General features: G+C 37.6%; 1 protein-coding gene and 1 long non-coding RNA gene across 8 annotated transcripts; one reads left to right on the forward strand and one right to left on the reverse strand.

Moving 5' to 3' along the window:
* Positions 1-278: 278 nt before the first annotated feature.
* On the reverse strand, positions 279-20,262 carry LOC104218754 (uncharacterized). 7 transcript variants are annotated; one of them, XM_070167651.1, is made up of 28 exons: positions 20,056-20,262; positions 15,964-17,544; positions 15,393-15,830; positions 14,973-15,260; positions 14,459-14,857; positions 13,892-14,341; positions 13,301-13,777; positions 12,872-13,186; positions 12,274-12,759; positions 11,664-12,158; positions 11,206-11,550; positions 10,726-11,094; positions 9,894-10,610; positions 9,389-9,784; positions 8,908-9,285; positions 8,031-8,793; positions 7,377-7,546; positions 7,118-7,267; positions 6,873-7,034; positions 6,643-6,759; positions 4,340-5,398; positions 4,096-4,257; positions 3,867-3,977; positions 3,587-3,697; positions 2,600-2,980; positions 2,329-2,487; positions 1,988-2,245; positions 279-1,482 (listed from the first exon to the last, which is right to left on the reverse strand). In XM_070167651.1, exons 1-28 carry the CDS (start codon positions 20,089-20,091, stop codon positions 466-468), a joined length of 11,790 nt encoding a protein of 3,929 aa, XP_070023752.1. In that variant the 5' UTR covers positions 20,092-20,262; the 3' UTR covers positions 279-465. The 7 variants fall into 7 exon arrangements, with proteins under 7 accessions (XP_070023752.1, XP_070023753.1, XP_070023754.1 ...); XM_070167652.1 differs by having other exon boundaries at positions 11,682-12,158; positions 14,459-14,869; XM_070167653.1 differs by having other exon boundaries at positions 8,926-9,285; positions 14,459-14,869.
* LOC138886479 (uncharacterized) lies at positions 2,987-4,479 on the forward strand. Its single transcript, XR_011405212.1, has 2 exons — positions 2,987-3,128; positions 4,268-4,479. It is a non-coding gene; the product is annotated as an uncharacterized lncRNA (long non-coding RNA).
* Positions 20,263-22,152: the final 1,890 nt, after the last annotated feature.

A 22,152-nucleotide genomic window follows, 5' to 3' on the forward strand; every position in this document is an offset into this window, starting at 1 on the left:
CAGAGTTTGTCGTATAGTGGAAACACACTATAGCCTTTTAAGTTTGATTTGAGAGGTTATAAAAGAAGTTACTACAGTATACTTGAGGAAGCTTAGACCGTTTGTATTGATAGTTGTCTTGCTAGGAGAAACTGTTTCAGGTCTTCCTTCTTAGTGTTAACTGTGGGTCATGGAAAGTAAGTTATAAATTTTCTTTTGGTGGGGGGCAAACTAATACTTACTGTGTGGCGTAGTTGGGTTGGTTCAGTGCTCTGATCTTTATATTACTGGAGTTGTCATTGAGAAGTTGCCACCATGTATTTGATAATTAAAGAATCCCTAATACTGTAATACAATAAGATTTCACATTGTGGACAAACTTTTGTACATTATTGAGAACTTGAATTGCTGAAAAATCTTTTCACTTACTTTTCTCGAGAACTTATGACTTTGTATTATGTAAAGTCATGATCATCTTTTATCATCTTATTTGGGTGATGGTGGCTTGCTCTGAGAGGATTTACCAGTGATGGCTTTCTTCACCTTTGCAATTGAGTGCTTGACTTTTGATCCAACTCCTGACAATATATTCTGATGTTTCTTGTGAGGAACTCTGATATCAGCATCTCTCGAGACTTCTACAATGACTGGACCTTCAGAACATGACTCTTCTCTTGTTTGTTGACTTCCTTCCTCATCTTTGTCATTGTCTTTTTCCTTATCAGTTATTTCTTCTTCATCTTCAGACTCTTCAGTTTTGTGTGCCTGCAGGTCTTCTTTATTGATCATTACCGCTTTTTCTTCAGTCAAACTTTCCTCCATTTTTGATGTCTCTTTTACTGATTCATGCAGAAGGTCAGAAAGTGCGGCCTTAGCTTGTGTCTCTCTTGATCTGGATTCCTCTGGTGCTTCTTTTAAATCACATTCCACACCTTTCTCGTTTTTGTAATTTTCCTGATCCTCTTCTGTTTCTGAAGTTTTGCATTTTCCCTGCATGTGCTGGTTACTTTTGGCCATTGCACCCAGTTGCGCTAGTGGGGTAACACTGTCTTTGGGCGTGCCATTGACATCCGTGCTGCCTGTTGGTTCAGTTTCCACCCTCTCCAATGCAAGTAAAGGATATGCTGCTTGCTCTTGTATCTGCTTAGTTACATTGCTCACCATGTTATCCGTTGCTATCTCCTTTTCGGAAACCTTAACGAATTCCAATGATGTGAAATGTTCTGTTATTTCTTCCCATTCATCTCTTGTTTTTTCCTCTTGTTCACATCCTACTTGGGCACTTGGAATATTTTCAGTCTTTTCTTCTTTCTCTGTTTCTTTTGTTCCATTGCTTGTTATCATCTCTTCAAGACCTGCTGCTGGTTTTTGTTCTGATCCAAAAGGTTTCAAAGTTCCTTTTTCAGGTTCACTTATTGTTGTTCCCTTCTCTTGTTGCACATGTGTTGTGTTGTTGCTTGAGGAATCTTTGCCAGTGCTCTCTCTTAAATCTTCTTGTTCCTCCTGTGAGTTCATATTTTACCGTCAGGAATCTTGATTGAATGTGTACATTGTAAAGTAAACAGGGAAGGAGGCAGGGGGGAGTAAGCAAAGATTGGAAGAATGTATTTTTGCTTGTACCTTTTAGCTTTTTTATTTTTTTAGTTTTGCCTTTTCCATCTTTGACATCCTGGACATCGGTTGGCTTCAGTAGACTTTTCTTTAGCCAGCTGTGGCAGATGGGGATTTCATCTTAGTGATCTTTCCTAGAGTAGTTTTATTGACTGTCCTTATAATGTCTGTATATTTTAAGTTAGTCTGTATCCAGCGAACAATTTACTATATATGATTCAAGTTTTTTATTTACATCAATACTTTGTTTTCTCTCGTTAACCTATGTGCTGAATATTTTATGCAGTTTGAGTTCAGTCATTTTCTGCCAGCAACCTCCTTACAGGAGGGAGTAAAACAGATCAAATCATGCAGGTAAAATATTGAAATGGAAGATAGATGCGCTATTTAATCTGACCTCTATAATTGGAGTCTTGATTTCCATCATAACACATTCGCCCTTTGATTCCTTAGCCTCTTCTGGGAGGTCTATCTCAGTACTTCCATGATTAACATTGTTGTTGTCATCGATATTAATTTTTCCCAGTTCTTCTAGTTTTTCGGATGTTTGTTTTCCAGCAGGTGAATCTTCAGTGTGCTCTTCTGTATTCATGACTGCACATATGTTGTACTTTATATGCTGCTTGTAATCATCCATTTCAGCTCCTTCTGACATCTACAGAAAAAACATTTTTTCTGATATAGGTAACTTCCACACATTTTTAAGAAGATGTATGATAAATGCATCCAGTTTCTAACCATTATGCTTTGGTTTTCCTCTCTCTTGTCAAAATTTTCATCTGTCTTCACTTCTGGATTTTCTTCCTGTTTTAACTTCTCCTGTTTGGTGCTGATGCTATTTTCTTCTTCAATGCAATCCGCACAGGAAACATCCTCTGTTTCTGATTTGTCAATAATCTGGAATTTGACCAGTCAACATTAGCAATTTTTTATGAAATACAGGAGAAAAAGGAAATGGTTAACATTTAATCAATTGATGCATGGTACAAAAAGCTTAATTACAATTTACCTCCTGAACAGGTGCACTGTAAGGCTTCTCATGGTCTGCAGACCTTTGTAAAGAATTGGTGTCTGCTATTCCCACTGCCTGTTTCTCTTCACATACCTCAGCTAACTGATGCTTCAGTTGTTCCTGTGGATCTGCACAGCTTTGTAACATATTGGTGTACGTAACTACTGCTGCTTCGTTATCTTCACAAATCTCAGCTGCCTGATGGATAAGTTCTTGTGTGGATTCAGATATCTTTTCACTGTTTCTTCCATTTGTTTCTTTTTCAACCGGAGTATCGAACATATGGCCAATATCTGTTTCTCTGTTTTGTATCTCAAGCTTATCTGCAGCTGTGTTGTCCTTATTATGATTTTGGAACCCAATATCAGAGCTTTCAACCTGTAGAATGAGTCATTTCTAATTTGGTTGGTATTCAGAAATAACTGAAAGGGTGAGGAAATAGAGAAATTTCTGGAGACTGCTAGCAGGATTGCATGACGCGACTTAACATGATTGCAGTGCATATGCTGCCAACTTGAGATAATTCGTAAGTTCTATTCATGCTTCTTTAATGGTTGTATTGGAGGGGGAAACATCAAGTTCTGTTTTGCTAGTTTTTCTATAACTTATTTCCTCTACTGTTATAATTTAGTTCCAACTTTTAAAATTTAGAATTGCTTGTTTCTTGTAGCAGGTTGCAAATCGACATTCATGTCATACTCTGCCTGCTTATATGAAATGTTTCATGCAGTTGTCTGTACATAGTGCTCTCACAGCAACATCTCCTCAATCCTCTCGTTGCAGAAGGGAACATAAACTGAGAATAATATATTCCTCTAGGGATTTGTGACATTAACTAACTTGGAGTTGTGGCTTAGTTGTTGTTGTTCTGAAAATATCATGCAGCAGGAAAATTTAACTTCTAGGCTCATAAGCATGCAACAAACTCATAGATTCCCAGTAGATGCTTATCGGCTAATTCCTTGTAAGATCTTGCTTGTTTACCTTTTCTGTAGAGTCCTCCACCCTCTTTTCTTCTGAAGGAAGTGCAATGAAGTTCTTTGCTCCACTCGTGTCTTTAACCTCTTCTGGGGTTAGATTGTCTTGCTGAAAGTTCTTCACAATTAAAAAAGAGCAATCCAGTGATTTTAGAAAAAAGAGAGAATCAAGCATTTTTATTTTACCTTGCTTGGGTTAGATATATGAATTTGAAACAGGCTTATGTGATCATAGATTCTCAGTAGATGCTAATCAGCTAATCTATTGTAAGGTCTTGTTCATTTACCTTTTCAATAGAGTCCTCCACCCTCTTTTCTTCTGAAGAAAGTGCAATGAAGTTCTCTGCTCCATGCGTGTCTTTAACCTCTTCTGTTGTCAGATTGGCTTGCTGAGTGTTCTGCAGAAATTAAAAAGAGCAATCCAGTGATTTAGAAGAAAGAGAGAAAGCAAGCATTTCTGTTTTACCTTGGGGGTTAGATATATGAATTGGAAACAGGCTTGTGTGGTCACTTAACCTCTTGATTGGGGGTTTCTGAAACCACTTTGCCTTCTTCAAAGTTATTTGCTGCCATCTCTTCTTTGGCTGATTTTAGAAGCTCATCTGGAGTCGTTTCTTCTTTTCCTAGGACATTCTTATTTGTCCCATCACCAGCATTGACATCTTTAAGTTCTTTTATCTGTTTGTAGGAATAGGTTTTGTTATGACCAGTTTAGGCACGTGAAAGATTATCAAAGCATTGATAGAAGGCCACTTAATACCTCAGTTTCAACTTCTTCGCAAAGTCTCGTTGTTTCTTCGACAAACAATTCTGTCTGTTTTCCAATCAAAGCTTTTTCTTTCTCTACTATATGTGTTCCAGATTCATCAATTCTTTCTGTGGCAGCTTCAGTATCTTCCCTATTTTGTTCTTTGGGTTCTTCTCCAACTGGTGGTTCTTTAGGTTTCTCTTCAACTGCTTGGTCGTCGGGTTTTTCTTCAGTGGGTGCTTCTTCAGTTTTTTCCTTAACTGTTGGTTCTTCAGGTTTCTCTTCTACTGCTGCTTCTTCAAAATTTTCAACTGCCGATTCCTCAGGTATTTCTTCAACTGACGGTTCTTCACCTTTTTCATCAACAGCTGGTTCTTCAGGTTTCTGCTCAACTGTTGGTTCCTCAAGTTTTTTGTCAGCTACTGGTTCTTCAGGTTTCTCTTCAACTGCTAGTTCCTCAGGTGTCTCTTTCACCGCTGGTTCTTCAGGTGTTTCTTTCACTGCTGGTTCTTCGGGTTTCTCCTCAACCGCTGGTTCTTCCGGTTTCTCCTCAACTTTTGGTTCTTTAGGTTTTTCTTCAACTGCTGGTTCCTCATGTTTTTCTTCAACTTGTGGTTCTTCACGTTTTTCATCAACTTCTGGTTCTACATGGTTTTCTTTAACTGCTGGTTCTTCAGGTTTCTCCGCAACTGTTGGCTCTTCAAGTTCTTCATCAATTGTTGGTTCTTCAGGTTTCTTTTCAACTGTTGGTTCTTGAGGTTTCTCTTGAATTGCTGGTTCTTGAGGTTTCTCTTCAACCGTTGGTTGTTCAGGTGTTTCTTTCACTGCAGGTTCTTCAGGTGTCTCTTTAACCGCTGGTTTGTTAGGTTTCTCCTCAACTGCTGGTTCTTCGAGTTTCTCCTCAATGGCTGTTTCTTCCAGTTTCTCTTCAACGATCCATTCCTTGGGTTTCTCTTCAACTGCTGAATCATCGAGTTTTTCTGCAACTGCCGGATGGTCAGCAACATCATTGTTGGTATCGCATGAAATTTCACCGTCAGTCTTGTCATTCGAGTCTACAACTGGCATATTCTACAAGAAGAATTTAAAGTTTCACTTAGTCTTTCAATAGCTAAGTAGATGTGAATTCCTTACACATACGGAACTAATAGGATGGTGAAATTCTTTTGGTTTCATCTCGCATAGGATTACTACACATGCTCAACTGTTCTGCAACAATGATCGTGATTGCTCAGAATATTTTGAGTGCTACCATTGTTTAGTATGTTTCATACACTGGTGAGAAAAGGACAAGGAGTTATGCATTTAAGAATCATTCTAACGAGAGAAGAAGGTGTTCATATCTTAATCTCCAGGTGGTTTTAGTAATTGTCAACTGCCGAGCACTATATCAAGTTAACAGATATCTACATGATGAGGTTTGGGACTTATAATTTTAGCAAGATTCCTGTTTATAACTGAAATACAGTTACCGTGGCCTAGTGGTTTAAGTCCTTGGTTTCTAGCTTAACGTCATGTGAATTCTCTTAAGGTCATATTTTGGAATTTCTCCCAGAAAGAGTTTCCACTGCCTCTTCCTTTATTAACTGATAATTCTCCAAGAAGAATCTCTTTCTTTTTGTCAATGTTAAAGAGTCTGCCGAAGAAAACCAATAAAATGATTAGAATAAATGCATGAAGGCATCTAGCTGCAATATTTGAAATTTGCTTAAACCTTCCCTTGCAACTTATTGTTTCAAAGACTCAAAGGAATACTCGATTTGCAATGTCAATGGTCAGTTCTTTTTCAGAAAAATAAGTCATACCCATTTGTCAGCATTTGGCTAATTTTTGTTTCGGCTTATTTTTCAAAAGTCGCACATAAGAATCCCAATGATACTAGGATGTCTCACTTGTTACAGCCTCGAACAAAATAAATAAATAAACAAATAAAAGATCAAAGATGGTCTACATTTGTGCAATGGAATATACTCTATCAGCAGAGAATTAATTTTCTATTTCTTGTATATATCATCTTATCATGCATTGCTTCCCATTTTATGCAATAACTACAAAATAAACAAAAACTCTGGGAAAGGAAGTGAAGACTTATTTTGTTTTGTACGGAGAACTTTAAATTTATAGTAGTTAGTAGTTACTAAGAACTGTATACTTCGAATACTTTCAGACTTGAATTTCAATGTTTCTTCCAGAAAGACAAGGTGGCACGAGAATTCATATGCATGCAATAAACTTAAGACCCTCAGTGAATGGTTGCCATATGAATGCCTTGATGTTAATTGGCTGATTCATTCTCAGGTTCTCATTTCGTTTACCTTTTCAATAGAGCCTTCACAGCTAATTTCTTCTGAAGAAACTACCATGAAGTTCTCGATTCCACGCTCATCTTTCAATAAAGCTTCATCTCTGATTAAATTAGCTTGTTGAAAGTTCTGCAGATTTGAAAAAGAGGGTATTTAAGTGATTTTAGTAGAAAGAGAGGATGCATCTTTATATCTGCGAGTTACATATATGAATAAAGAACAGGCTTCTATGGTCACTTAACCTCTTGACTGGGAATCTCTGAAAGCACTTGGCCTTCTTCAGAGTTCTTGGTACCAATTTCTTCTTTGGTGGACGTCAGAATTTTGTCCAGGGTCTTTTCTTCTTTTTCCATAATGTTTTTATTTGTTCCATCACCAGCATTTATATCTTTAAGTTTGTTTATCTGTTTGAAGTTATAGTTTTGGCTATCATTAGTCTATGGACAGGAAAGATCAGAGTATTAATAGAAGCCAGATCATTTAATACCTCTGTTTCAACCTCTTCACAAGATCTCATTTTTTCTTCAACAAACAGTTCTTCCAGGTTGCGAACAGAATCTTCTTGCTTCTGTACTATACATTTCCCCCTTTCATCACTTTGTTTTGGTACTTCTGGTCCTTCTGGATGCTCGTTTACCTGCATAACCAAGTAGCTCATCAAGTTTAGAACAATAAGGATGAAGAGCAACTAAATTATTTGCTTAACCAAGTCTGCTTGATCCTTCTCTATTAGCAATATCACTTGCCTCACTTTCTGTTCCTTTACTTGAATTTGGATTTATCTCAGATTTTGTGCTTCCTGAAATTTCTTGCCTGATTAGATCCTCTTGACTATTAATGTGCACAGCTTCACCTTCAGCGAACATGTTCTTATTTAAGAAACTATCCCCTGTCGAAGTATTTTGATTTTCATCACCTGCAATATGTCGGTAGTAGATGTTAATACCACATCTAGTCATTATTGAAGTGACTAGAAATCTTTGAACCCCCAAAAAGGTGCTTGTTACATTCATATAGCAATTTACGACTTAATGAATGCTGCTAGTCCTAATATCTTAGCAACAGCATATCATAGGATTTCTTTATTATATCCATGTAGTAATAAATTAATTATGTTCATGTATGTAATGATAGATGATCATTATTGCTAAATACTGTGGATGTGCATTCTATTTTTTCAAGGTTTCTCCAAACCAGAAAGGCGCTTGTCTCTGGTGCTTCTCTCCATTTCAGCTTCCTTTTAGAGATTGGTTCCATTTTTATAATTGTTTTTTCTACTTTTTGCGAGTGATACTATGGTTAAATCTCTTGGATCTGTTCTCTAAAGAGTATCACCATTTTCCATTGCAAATAAAATCAATTGGATAGGGAAAGCATGTCTGTGAACTAGTATTACTCACTCTGTGGTGTAAACTTCTGCTCTTCAGTGAAAGAAGCCTCATCCTTCTGCTTTATGTTATCTTCATCTCTCTGCATTGCCTCATCAATTTCTGATATTTCTTGAGAATCTAGCTGTTGCACGTTTTTAGGTTTGTCAATACTAATTGGTTCTCCCAATATTGGGTTGGTCATTGTTGTCCCTTGAGCAGGCGGATGGCTTAGAATAGCTGTTGGCAGACTGCTGCTTGCTTCATTTGCATTCTGGTTAAGCTTTGCCTCTTTTATGGGAGCTTCAGTTACTTCCCTGCTTTGTTCTTCCGGCTTTTCTTTAACTAATGGTTCTTCAAGTTTCTCTTCAACCGCTAGTTCTTCAGCTTTTTTGTCAACTACTGGTTCCTCAAGTTTTTCTTCAACTGGTGTTTCCTCAGTGTTCTTTTCAACTGCTCGTTCCTCAAGTTTATCTTCAACTGCCAGTTTCTCAAGTTTTCCTTCCATTGCTGGTTCTTCAGGTTTTTCTTCAACTGTTGGTTCTTCAGGTTCAACTGCTGTTTCCTCAGGGTTCTGTTCAACTGCTCGTTCCTCAAGTTTATCTTCAACTGCCAGTTTCTCAAGTTTTCCTTCCATTGCTGGTTCCTCAGGTTTTTCTTCAACTGTTGGTTCTTCAGGTTTCTCCTCAACTTCTGGTTCTTCATCCTCAACTGCTGGATTATCAGCAACATCTTTATTGGTGTTGCATGTAATTTTACTGCCAGTCTTACCATTTGAGTCTACAACAGGCATATTCTACAAGAAGAATTTAAGGTTTCACTTAGTCTTTCAATAAATAAGCATATGTGAATTCCTTGCACATACAAACTATTAGGATTGGCAAACTTTGTGGTAGTGCTTGATCCTCACCTTTTCGCAGAAAGTTACCTTTTCAGGTTTCTCTTTTTCAGTTGCTGGTTTATCAAGTTTTTCTTCAACTACTACTTCTTCAGGTTTCTCTTCAACTGTTGGTTCTTCAGGTGTTTCTTCCAATGCTGGTTCTTCAAGTGTTTCTTCCCGTGCTGCTGGGTTTTCAGGCTTCTCTTCAACTAGTGTTTTTTCAGGTGTCTCCTCAACTGCTAGTTCTGCAGGTTTCTCCAATATAACTGCTGGTGGTTCTTCATATTTTTTTTCAACGGATAGTTCTTCAGGTTTTGCCTCAACTGCTGGATAGTCAGAAACATCATTGCTGGCATTGCATGGAATTTCACTGTTAATCTCGTCCTTTGTATCTACAACTGGCATATTCTGCAAGAAGAATTTAAAGTTTCACTAAATCTTTCAATAGATAAGTAGATGTAAATTCCTTGCACATATAGAGCAAGGAATCCCTGTGACAGTGGTTGATCACCTTTTCCAGGAGAGTTACGGCTTCAGGTTTCTCTTTTTCAGTTGCTGTTTTTTTAGATTTCTGTTCAATAGCTAGTTCTTCAACTGTCTCTTCAACTGCTGATTCGTCAGGTTTCTCTTCAACTGCTAGTGCTTCAGGTGTTTCCTCCCCTGCTCGCTCTTCAAGTATGTCTTCAGTTGCTAGTTTTTCAGATTTCTCCTCTATCACTGATTTTTCAGGTTTATCCTCAACATTCGGTTCTTCAAGTTTCTCCTTAGCCATTGGTTCTTCAGGTTTTTTCTCAATGGCTGGTTCTTCAGGTTTTTCCTCAACTGCTAGATAGTCAGCAACATCATTGTTGGTATTGCAAGGAGTTGAGCTGTCATTCTTCTCGTTTAACTCTATAATTGGTATATTCTGCAAGAAGAATTAAAGTTTAACTTAATCTTCCACCAGGCGGATGTGAATTGTTGCACATACATAACTAATAGGATGGATAAAATTTGTGATTGTGCTTGATCCTCACCTTTTCCAAGAGAGTTACTTTTTCATGTTTCTCTCCGACTGCTGTTTTTTCAGGGTTCTTTTCAACTGCTAGTTCTTCAGGTGTTTCTTCAACTGCTGGTTCTTCAGGTGTTTCTTCAACTGCTGGTTCTTCAGGTTTCTCTTCAAATGCTAGTTCTTTAGGTGTTTCTTCCCATGCTGGTCCTGCAGGTGTTTGTTCAACTACTGGTTCTTCTGATTTCTCTCCAACTGCTGGTTCGTCAAATTTCTCCTCGACTGCTGGTTCTTCAGGTATCTTTTCCACAGCTGGTTCTTCAGGTTTCTCTTGCACTGCTGGTTCATCAGCTTTTTCCTTAATTGCTGGTTCTTTAGGTTTCTCCGTAGCCACTGGTTCTTCAGGTTTCTTTCCCACAGCTGGTTCTTCAGGTTTCTCCTGCGCTGCTGGTTCATCAGCTTTTTCCTTAATTGCTGGTTCTTCAGGTTTCTCCGTAGCCACTGGTTCTTCAGGTTTCTTTTCCACAGCTGGTTCTTCAAGTTTTTCTTGCACTGCTGGTTCATCAGCTTTTTCCTTAATTGCTGGTTCTTCAGGCTTCTCTTCAATTGCTTGTTCTTCATGTTTTTCTTCAACTGCTAGTTCTTCAGGTTTATCTTCAACTTCTGGATAGTCAGCACCATCATTGTTGATATTGCCTGGACTTTCAATGTCAATCTTGTCCTTTGAGTCTACAATTGGCATATTCTGCAAGAAAAATTTAAAGTTTGACTTAGTCTTTCAATAGATTAGCATATGTGAGTTCCTTGCACATATAAAGCTAATAGGATGGATAAATTTTGTGACAATGTTTAATCCTGACCTTCGTTAGGAGAGCGTCTGTTTCAGGTTTCTCCTCTTCAACTGCTGGGTTTTCAGGTTTCTCTTCTATAACTAGTTCTGCAGGTGTCTCTTCAGTAATTGGTTCTTCTAGTTTCTCTTCAACTGCTAGTTCTTCATGTGTTTCCTCTCCTGCTAACTCTTCAAGTTTCTGCTCAATATTTGGTACTTCAGGTTTCTCCTTAATCGCTGGTACATCAGGTTTCTCTTCAACCACTGGTTCATCAGTTGTTTCCACAATTGCTGTTTTTTCTAGATTTTCCTCAACTGCTGGATGGTAAGCAACATCATTGTTGGTGTTGCATGGAATTTCACAGTCAGTCTTGTCGATGGAGTCTACAACTTGCATATTCTGTAAGAAGAATTTAAAGTTTCATTTAGTTTTTCAATAAGCAGATCTGAAAGTCTTGCACGTATAAAACTATTAGGATGGACAAACTTTGTGACAGTGCTAGATCCTCACCTTTCCTAGGAGAGTTACCCTTTCAAGTTTCTCATCTTCATTTGTTGGTTCTTCAAGTTTCTCATCTTCAATTGTTGGTTCTTCAAGTCTCTCTTCAACGGTTTGTTCTTCAGGTTTCTCCTCAACTGCTGGTTCTTTAGGTTTCTTCTCAATTATTGGTTCTTCACGTTTCTCCTCAATTGCTGGTTTTTCAGGTTTCTCTTCAACCGCTAATTCTTCAGGTTTCTCCTCAACTGATGGTTCTTCAAGGTTTTCCTCAACTGCTACGTCTTCAGCAACATCGTCGTTGGTATTGCATGGAATTTCACTGTCAGTCGTATCATTGAAATCTACAACTGGTATATTCTGCAAGAAGAATTAAAGTTTCACTTAGTCTTTCAATGGATAATTAGATGTGAATTGTTGCACATACAGAACTAATATGATGGCAAAAATTTGTGACAGTGTTTGATGCTCACCTTTTCCAAAAGAGTTACCTTGTCAGTTTTTTCCTCTTCAACTGGTTCTTCAGGTTTCTCTGCTTGTTCTTTAGGTGTTACTTCCAGTGTTGGTTCTTCAGGTGTTTCTTCAATTACTGGTTTTCCAGGTTTCTCTTTAAGAGTTGGTTCTTCAAGTTTCTCCTCAGCAATTGGTTCTTCAGGTTTCTCTTCCGTTGCTGATTTTGCAGGTTCCTCATTAACTGCTGGTTCTTCAGGATTTTTCCTAACCGCTGGTTCTTCAGGCTTCTCTTCCACTGATGGTTCTTCAGGTTTTACCTCAACCGCTGGTTCTTCAGTTTTTTTCATAAATTCTGATTCTTCAGATTTCTCTTCAGTTGCCGGTTCTTCATGTTTTTCCTCAACTACTGGTTCTTCAGTTTTTTCCTTAACTGCTGCAGAGTCAGCAATATCATTGTTGTTATTGCAGGGAGTTGCATTGTCAGTCTTGTCGTTTGAGTCTGCAATTGGTAAATTCTGCAAGAAAAATTTAAAGTTTCACTTAGTCTTTCAGTGGATAAACAGATGTGAATTCATTGCATATGTAGAGCTAATAGGATGGATAAACTCTGTGACACTGCTTGTTTCTTACCTTTTCCTGGAGAGTTACTGTTTCAAGTTTATCCTCTTCATTTTCTGGGTTTTCAGGTTTATCTTCAAGAACTAGTTCTTCAACTGTTGGTTCTCTAAGTTTCTCTTCAACTGTTGGTTCTCTAAGTTTCTCTTCAAGTGCTAGTTCTTCAGTTGTTTCCTCCCCTGCTAGCTCTTTAAGTGATTCTTTAGCTGCTGGTTCTTCAGGTTTCTTTTCAGCCGCTGGTTGTTGAGATTTCTCCTCGACTAGTTCGTCAGATTTCTCCTCAATCATTGGTTCTTCAAGTTTCTCCTCAACCATTTGTTTTTCAGGTTTCTCAACCACTGGTACATCTGGTTTCTCTTCATCAACGGGTTCTTTAGGTTTTCCTTCAACTGCTGGTTCTTCAGGGTTTGCCTCAACTTCGGGAAAGTGGGCAGCATCTTTGTTGGTATTGCATGGAATTTCACTGTCAGTCTTGTCGTTCGAGTCTACAACTAGCATACTCTGCAAGAATTTTGAAGTTTCACTTAGTCTTTCAATAAGTAAGCAGATGTGAATCGTCGCACATACACAACTAATAAGATGGATAAACCTTTTGACAATGCTTGATCCTCACCTTTTCTAGGAAAGTTACCCTTTCAGATTTCTCCTCTTCAATTAGTGGTTCTTCTGGTTTCTCCTCAACTACTGGTTCTTCAGGTTTCTTCTCAACTATTGGTTCTTCATGTTTCTCCTCAATTGTTGGTTTTTCGGGTTTCTCTTCAACTGCTAGTTCTTCAGGTTTCTCCTCAACTGTTGGTTCTTCATGTTTTTCTTCAACTGCTGGTTCTTCAAGGTTTTCCTCAATTGCTACATATTCAGCAACATCATTGTTGGTATTGCATGGAATTTCACAGTCAGTCTTGTCGTTGAAATCTACAGCTGGCATATTCTGCAAGAAGAATTTAAAGTCTCATTTAGTCTTTCAATAGATAAGCAGATGTGAATCGTCGCACATACAGAAATAACAGGATGGATAAACTATGTGATAATGCTTGATACTCACCTCTTCCAAAAGAGATACCTTTTCAGGTTTCTCCTCTTCAACTGCTGGTTCTTCTGGTTTCTCTTCAAATGCTAGTTCTTTAGGTGTTTCTTTCCATATTGGTTCTTCAGGTGTTTCTTCAATCAGTGATTTTTCAGGTTTCTCTTCAACAGTTGGTTCTTCAAGTTTCTCCTCAACAATTGATTCTTCAGGGTTCTCTTCCATCGCTGATTTTTCAGGTTCCTCATTAACTGTTGGTTCTTCAACTTTTTCTTCCACTGCTGGTTCTTCAGGTTGTACCTTAACCACTGGTTTTTCAGGTTTCTCCATAACCGTTGATTCTTCAAATTTCTTTTCAATTGCAGGTTCTTCATGTTTTTCTTCAACTACCGGTTCTTCAGGTTTTTCCTCAACTGTTGCATAGTCAGCAATATCATTGTTGGTATCGCATGGAATTTCACGGTCAGTCTTGTCGTTGAAATCTACAGCTGGTATATTCTGCAAGAAGAATTTAAAGTCTCATTTAGACTTTCAATAGATAAGCAGATGTGAATCGATGCACATACAGAAATAACATGATGGATAAACTATGTGCTAATGCTTGATACTCACCTCTTCCAAAAGAGTTACCTTTTCAGGTTTCTCCTCTTCAACTGCTGGTTCTTCTGGTTTCTCTTCAAATGCTAGTTCTTTAGGTGTTTCTTCCCATATTGGTTCTTCAGGTGTTTCTTCAATCAGTGATTTTTCAGGTTTCTCTTCAACAGTTGGTTCTTCAAGTTTCTCCTCAACAATTGGTTCTTCAGGTTTCTCTTCCATCACTGATTTTTCAGGTTCCTCTTTAACTGTTGGTTCTTCAGGTTTTTCTTCCACTGCTGGTTCTTCAGGTTTCTCCATAACTGTTGATTCTTCAAATTTCTTTTCAATTGCAGGTTCTTCATGTTTTTCTTCAACTACTGTTTCTTCAGGTTTTTCCTCAACTGTTGCATAGTCAGCAATATCATTGTTGGTATCGCATGGAATTGCATTGTCAGTCTGGTCCTTTGAGTCTGCAATGGGCAAATTCTGCAAGAAAATTTGAATTTTCACTTAGTATTTCAATAGATAAACAGATATGAATTCGTTGCACATATAGAACTAATAGGATGGATAAACTCTGTGACACTGCTAAAGGAGAGTTACCGTTTCAGGTCTCTCCTCTTTATTTGGTGGTTTTTCAGTTTTATCTTCAACAACTAGTTCTTCATCTGTCTGTTCAATCGTTAGTTCTTCAGGTTTCTCTTCAAGCGCTAGTTCTTCAGCTGTTTCCTCCCCTACTAGCACTTGTTTTTCTTTAGTTGCTGGTTCTTCAGGTTTCTCTTCAGCTGTTGGTTCTTCAGGTTTCTCCTCAACTGGTTCTTCAGATTTCTCTTCAACTGTTGGTTCTTCAGGTTTCTCTTCAAGAACTGGTTTTTCAGTTTTTTCTTTTACTGCAGGTTCTTCAGGGTTTTCCTCAACTTCTGAAAAGTGAGCAGCATTATTGTTTGTAATGCTTGGAGTTTTACTTTCAGTTTTGTCGTTCGGGACTACAACTGGAATACTCTGCAAGAAGAACTTTAAAGTCTTACTTAGTCTTTCAGTAGGTAAGCATATGTAAATTGTATCGTATACACGACTAACAAGATGGATAAACTTTGTGACAATGCTTGATCCTCACCTTTTCCAGGAGAGTTATCCTTTCATGTTTCTCCTCTTCAATTGTTTGTTCTTCAGTTTTCTCCTCAATTATTGGTTCTTCAGGTTTCTTCTCAAATGCTGGTGTTTCACGTTTCTCCTCAATTGATGGTTCTTCAGGTTTCTTCTCAACCGTTGTTTCTTCAGGTTTTTCTTCAACTACCGGTTCTTCAAGGTTTGCCTCAACTGATACATAGTCGGCAACATCATTGTTGGTATTGCATGGAATTTCACTGTCAGTCTTCTCATTGAAATCTACAACTGACATATTCTGCAAGAAGAATTTAAAGTTTCACTTAATCTTTCAATTGATAAGTAGATACGAATCTTTGCACATACAGAACTAATAGGATGGATAAACTTTGTGATAGTGCTTGATCCTCACTTTTTCCAAGAGAGTTACCTTTTCAGACTTCTCCTCTTTAACCTCTGGTTTTTCAGATTTCTCTTCAACTACTAATTGTTCAGGTATTTCTTCAGCAGTTGGTTCTTCAGGTTTCTCTTCAAATTCTAGTTCTTCCGGTGTTGGTTCTTCAGCTTTTTCTTCAACTACTAGTTCTCTAGGTTTCTCTTCAGCTGCTGGTTTTTCATGTTTCTCCTCAACCTCTGGTTCTTCAAGTTTTTCTTCCACAGCTGGGTTTTCCTCAATCGCTGGTTCTTCATGTTTCTCCGTAACTGCTGGTTCTCTAGGTTTCTCTTCAACTGTTGGTTCTTCATGTTTTTCTTCAACTGCTGGTTCTTCAAGTTTTTCCTCAACTGCTAGATAGTCAACAGCGTCATGATTGGTATTGCATGAAATTTCATTGTTCGTCTTGTCGTTCGAGTCTACAACTGGCATATTCTGCAAGAAGAATTTAAAGTTTCACTTAGTTTTTCAATAGATAAGCAGATGTGAATTCCTTGCACATATAGAACTAATAGGACAGAATAATTATGTAACAATGCTTGATCCTCATCTTTTCCAGTAGAGTTACCTCTTCCTTATTGTCATCCATGTTGCATTTTCCCTTCAAACCACCATGGATATCTTCTGAACTGGTGGCTGTATCAAGCTTATGGTCGGATGTTGTCTCTATAAGTTCCCCGAAAGATGAGTTTCCAATCTCGTCACCAGTGACATGCAAGAGTTCAGTGAGATTCTTTTCCACTTCATTTTCCAAAAGGATGTCATTTGACTTGTTATCTTTTGGAATTTCAGCAATTTCCTGCCCTTCTGCTGCAATTTCTGATGCTTCGTCATCTCTACTTTCTCTTTTTGAGCCTTCTGGCATGTCCAGCTGGTCAGTTTTCCTTTGCACATTTTCCTCGCACGCTACCTGTGAATCATCAACAATTTGGACATGGTTTTTTTCAGACTCATTTGCTTTACTTGCTCTGCGATCAATTATAGCGGCATTCTCAAACATCTTGGTTTGGTTTTCTTCTTCATGCCGGCTCGTGTTGGTATCATTCTCTGAGACAGTTCTGATGACATCTCTTAATGGTGCAGAATTGGTATCTTCTTTGGGGGCTATGTCCTCTCTTTCTTCTGTAAATGAAGATACCAATATGTCTGAGCTCTGAATATCATCAATGTCCTTGGATGTTGTATTTATTATTATTTCGTTAAACTGATGTGCTTCTTGGTTTCCATTCTCAATTGAGTTGTCCCCATGTTTCCTGCTCGTATCTGATTCAGCATCATCTAACCTGGTTTCTTCTACAACATTAACAAATGGGTTAACAAGCAGATTCCTTGCACCCTCTCCATCTCCTGTCACTTTTTTCTCATCCTCTCCTGTTTGGCACTCTGTTTGGGGGGAGATGAAAATACTTCTATCATCATCGTAGTCTTTCTCATCTTTGAGTGCTTTCTCATCCTTCGTGTGACCAGGTGATTTTATTGCTTCAGCGTTTGTCCCTTCTGTTCTTTCTAAAATGGATGACATTGTCTCTTTTTCTTCTTTTCCTTCAATGATTGTTTCACATGAGTCTCTTCCTTTGTCGGTATCAGGTACATGCTTTGTGCTGTCATCTTCATGACAAACTTTTTCTTTTTCTGTTGTATCCTCTAGTAAATGTCCTGTGGTACTCTCTTCATAGCTTAGCATGTGTACAATCTGACTTGAGATTGTCTTTGTCAAATGTCCATTGGGTTTTTCTTGTGTCATGCATCCCTCATCCTTGTCCGAGCTAGTTGCTGATTCTTTTACATTTTGTGTGTATCCGTCTGAAGAAATATTTTCATTTGAGCTGATTTCTACTTTTTGGTCTTCTGTTTTCTCCCCAAAGTGGAATGAAATCCCTGACATCTCTTCGCCTGACTTGTTTGGTGTATCGACTGACACATGGACTTCCATTGAACTGCTAATTTCTTCAACAGCCTTGGCAACTGAGGGTGATTCAAAAATATTTTCACCCTCAGCTTTTCCGTTGCTACCTTGAATGGGATCCTTAACATTTTCAACCTCTGAAGTTCTTTCAACCTCAGGTATTGGATGGACTTTGTTGTCTGCCTCCATGATCAGTTTGTCTGATACTACATATGCTTCGCCTAGCAAATTCTCTTCTTTTTTCTGCATGAAGTAAAAATGGTTTTGCTTTATTGTAGCTAAATTAAAAAAGAAATGTGTTTATCTAATATTGACAGAGCAGCACTCAAACATGAATTTTGTCAGGATAACCATAGCATATTAAACTGCATATATTAGCTGGATTCCTGTTTATAATTGAAACGGAGTTACTAACCCTGGCCTAGTGGTCAAATCCCTATTGCTCTAGCCTTTAAGTCCCAACGTATGACCTGCTCGCTGAACTTTCTTTGCCATGTTTGAGAATTCCCATAGAAGTAGTTGCTACTGCTACTCCCTTTATTAACCAATCAATATCCAACATGACCTATTTTCTCTTTGAATAATGTATCAGATATTTTTTTTTGATGAAGTGACTTCCATAGGAAACAATAAAACAATAGGAAATGCATGAAGACTTCTATATACGATATTTGAAGTTATCTTACTCCTAATAAGAGACAAGAGGGGTTGCTCTGATGGTAAGCAACCTCCACTTCCAACCAAGAGGTTGTGGGTTCGAGTTTCCCCAAGAGCAAGGTGAGAAGTTCTTGGAGGGAAGGATGCCGAGGGTCTATTTGGAAACAGCCTCTCTACCCAAGGGTAGGGGTAAGGTCTGCTTACACACTACCCTCCCCAAACCCCACTAAGTGGGATTATACTGGGTGGCTGTTGTTGTTGTTGTTGTTACTCCTAATAAGCTTTGGAAGGCACGTGCAGTACTGTTTATTTCTTGCAAGTGATTTGGTAGGGTCTCCTAAAGAAAGATACATTGTGGTTTTTCAGTTGGCTTACTTGCAGATATGACCTTGGAACAAGTTCCTTAACTTCTGAAATTGTACACACAAATTACCGGTAGGATCTCGTATTTCAATATTAGCTTGATCTGACAAAGAATTTTAGCTATCTTATTTGAATCAAATTTTTCACTGTGCATTGTCACCTATTGAGAATTTTAGAGGTCAATGACAAGTACTCATGCTACACCATTTATCTCCAATGTTCTTATAAAGTTTCAAGAATAGGAGAAGACTGATTTGAAAAATGTTTTCATAATCTCCTCCTGGTATGTGCTGAAGTGTGCAGCTTTCTTTCCAGGATAAGAAGTTTGTCTCACCCAATTAAAATGAGGAACGAGTTTTGGTTCTAAGCCCTTTTCCCTCCTAAAAGACCACACCTTAGACCATAAGAACCTTCTTTTTAAAATATACAGCAAATGGAAAAAGAAAATAGGTATCAATTCCGCGTTGTTTACATGTCACTGTGCATAATTTAAATCACTTGTGTATATTTCGAAGGTCAAGAGGTTTCTCAATCCCAAAACTGGAGTTAATTCGTATTTTACCCTTTTTTTGATTTTAAGTATACTAAGGCCGGTTAGCTGTATTGAAGAACCCCTTTCTTCATCCTTTTAGTCACATCAAAACATCTCTCTAATTTGTTGCAAAACCACATGTTTGGGGATTTGGTTTCTCAACTAATATGGGTCCAAATGGTGTGTCAGAGATAGAACTGAACCAAGTTTTCATGCATAGTTTTTTTATTTAATAGCACTTTTGGATGAATAACTATTGTCCTTTGGAGAGAGTCAAGTTTTTCAATACTATTTATTTAAGAAGAGTTATTTTTGTATCAGATTGCATTGATTCATTTCCGTGCTAATTCGAAGTTTTTGAATGATATTCTTTTATGAGTAACTATGGTCGTTTGGGGAGAGTCAAAGTTTTTCAGTACTAATTTATTCAACAAAATCTTGTTGAGCACAAAAAACTGCATTGCTTTGTTTCTGCACTAATTCTTTTAGGATCATATTACCTTCATACACATATCTGGATCCAACCCTTTGTTGCCTAACAAGCGAATCACAACTACTGTGGAGTGTATCAAGAATGAATCTCATGTAGAGCTAAAGTTGTTCGCGAACCTTTATATGAACATACAGCTTGGTCAGGATACTCTTCAATTAGCAGGGTTCTAACTCCTAAGTCCCACATTAAGTTGTGAGTTCTATTGCAAAAGAAACAATTCGAGCAGTTGAATATCTACTAATTTGTAGACATAATCAACATACAGTTCCTGGAAGCATGAAATCTCTACTAGGTGATAGGGAAAACTATAAAACACACTTTCTTTTGTATTCAGGACTGCATGACAATAATCATACATGAAGATGGATACCCTTAATTCCGGTTCTTTAGTGACAAACTTTGAACTTTGAAGCAAATGGTTAGTGCTCTAGTGAATAGAATACTTCATACAAGATCTATAGTTGATCAATAGGATACCTACTACCCTCTATTTATACTTCTTAGGGACTTCGTAATCCTGTAAATCCTTATGGAACAAACGTAAAGGTTCCTCTTTCAAATTTTTTACACATAAAGCAAGCTTGACTACTGCCATATGTTATAGGAGAATCAGTAACAGTTGCGGCTACATGAGAATGATAAACACACAAGACGATGAAGTTGCATGCTCACATAAAGTAAAGCTGGTTGACAAGTGAGTTTAACTTACACTTTTGTTCTGTAGAATTTCAGCTTCGATTTCCATTCCTTATGCAGCCGATCACGGAATTGTAGTATTAAGCTTTATTTTCCCCTCCTTAAAGACTACAAGAGAGTGTTTTGTTTAATTCGACTGGATCGGAAATTCTCATTGCTATAAGTAAACATTCTCTCAATATGTTAATGTAGGATTATAATAGCTATATAATCATCAATTGATGACCATGTTGTACAGTAGAGAGAAAATGACAAAACCCCACTTGTTAATCCTACTAATATTGTGAGTTGGACATAGATGGGTGGTCCTTTTGAGTGATGAGTAGTCACATGCCCCTCTAGTATAGCTTTAGTCATCAAACAGTCGGATAATTATTTCGCAATAACTGTTAAGGATTATGCAGTTGACAAGGAGAAACTGCCAGGAGCACATTACTTTTTACTTTGTCACAAGTCTGGTTATAAATTCCTTTATAGTACAACATGTTATTTTAAAGAGAGTAATGCCTTCATAAAATTCCTTAGATAGGTGGTCAGCTGTCTTATTGCCAGAGTTCACAATGGTTTGAATCTGTTTTCCTAAAAATTGGTTCGGTTGAATTACTTGATCTTGGAAAACTTTAGCTTGAATTTTAATGCAGTTGACAATAGCTTAAATTCCCCTACAAGTCAATCTAAATTTGTTTGGATTTGAGTTGTAGTTATTGTGTTTGAGCTGAGAAGGCGAGAACTGTGATGTATCAAGTGAGTCCTCTGTCCTCGAACATCATGACAAATTTCCCAAAACAGATGACGAATGGAAAAGGTAAGTGATACAGGGAAAGAGGAGTAAGGGGGGGGGGGGAGACAAAAAGGAACTAGGTAATAAAAGGGCATAATCATCTTTGCGCTTAAAAGATGTCAACTAAGGTAAAAAGGCAAAACTTTGCTAATTTTACTCCTGGTCTCAAGGTAAGGGAAATCCTTTGGAATGGGAAACTCGATAAATAATGGGTTACCATGTTTTTGTCTGAGATAGGATTTTTTTTAATCCCTCCCAATTCAGGAGGATTTATAGTGTTTCCACACTCCCCTCCAGCGTGACTCGAACTCAGGATCTAACGGTCGTGAGTGAAAGTGCTTTACCAACTGAACAAGTCTCACTTATCATGTGATAGGATTCAAACCTGTGACGTGCGTCTACATTATGCCTATGCCCTCATCACTATATCAAAGCCGGGGGCCACACCTCCAAATTCTTCTTAGAACTGAAGCCTTTTTCTTTTCTTATTAAGCTTAATATAATCAAAATGACAGATTGATGATGTGTACTAAGAGGAAAGTCCCATGTTCCATGTCACTCATCGACGTGGAAAAATTATTTTATCGTACATATTACTATTACATAAAATCGAGAATAATAATTGATAAAGTTTAAAAATATGACTAGGATCAATGAATTGGAACGGAATGCATCATGCATGTGTAGAGCTGGTGCAAAATTGCAAAAGTAATTGGTTTTAAACAACGAACGGTCTCAATCAAACCGATCAAAAACAAAATAGATGGTTTGTCTTTTTTCGCCGCCCCTTTAGGTGGATAAAGGTAAGCAAATAGCAATATTTCAGCTGTTTGTGTTTTATTCTTTTTTCTTTTTCCCTTCTTCCTTAAATATGCAATAATGCATAGAAGAACAAGAAAAAGTGAGAGAGACATTTCACCACTTTGATGATTCAAAGATCGAATAAGTACATATCATAATGTATTGAGTTTATGTTTTATATACTTATGTTTTAAAAAGTATTTACACAATTGGATAACTTAAAAAATAATTACAGAAAAATCTCAATGATATGTACTAATTGATAACTTGATAAAATGGTGAATCGTCTAAACTTTTTTTACTCTAGCAGTAGAGGCGGAGTTAGGATTTGAAGTTTATAAATTCTGAACTTGCTACCGAACTTATAGTATTACTGGTTGAGTTTGTAATTGGTGCTTTACGTTTTGGTAATGCACTGCTCCTTGACTTGTTTAGTGCTACAATTAACTGATTTAGGTAGTGATATCTTGTTGATATTATCTTCTAAGCTTACGGAATTTCTGACTACGAGGGCTTGAATAGCACTCG

This window comes from Nicotiana sylvestris, chromosome 2 (assembly GCF_000393655.2).
Source record: "Nicotiana sylvestris chromosome 2, ASM39365v2, whole genome shotgun sequence".
NCBI classification, from domain to species: domain Eukaryota; kingdom Viridiplantae; phylum Streptophyta; class Magnoliopsida; order Solanales; family Solanaceae; genus Nicotiana; species Nicotiana sylvestris.

Coding starts and splice junctions, on each gene's coding strand:
- LOC104218754 (XM_070167649.1), bottom strand. CDS start 20,091: ATGGAAATCGAAGCTGAAATTCTACAGAACAAAAGT. Junction 4,258..4,339: donor GCGAAGAAGTTGAAACTGAG/GTATTAAGTGGC, acceptor TCCTACAAACAG/ATAAAAGAACTTAAAGATGT. Junction 1,483..1,987: donor TCAAGACTCCAATTATAGAG/GTCAGATTAAAT, acceptor ATGAACTCACAG/GAGGAACAAGAAGATTTAAG.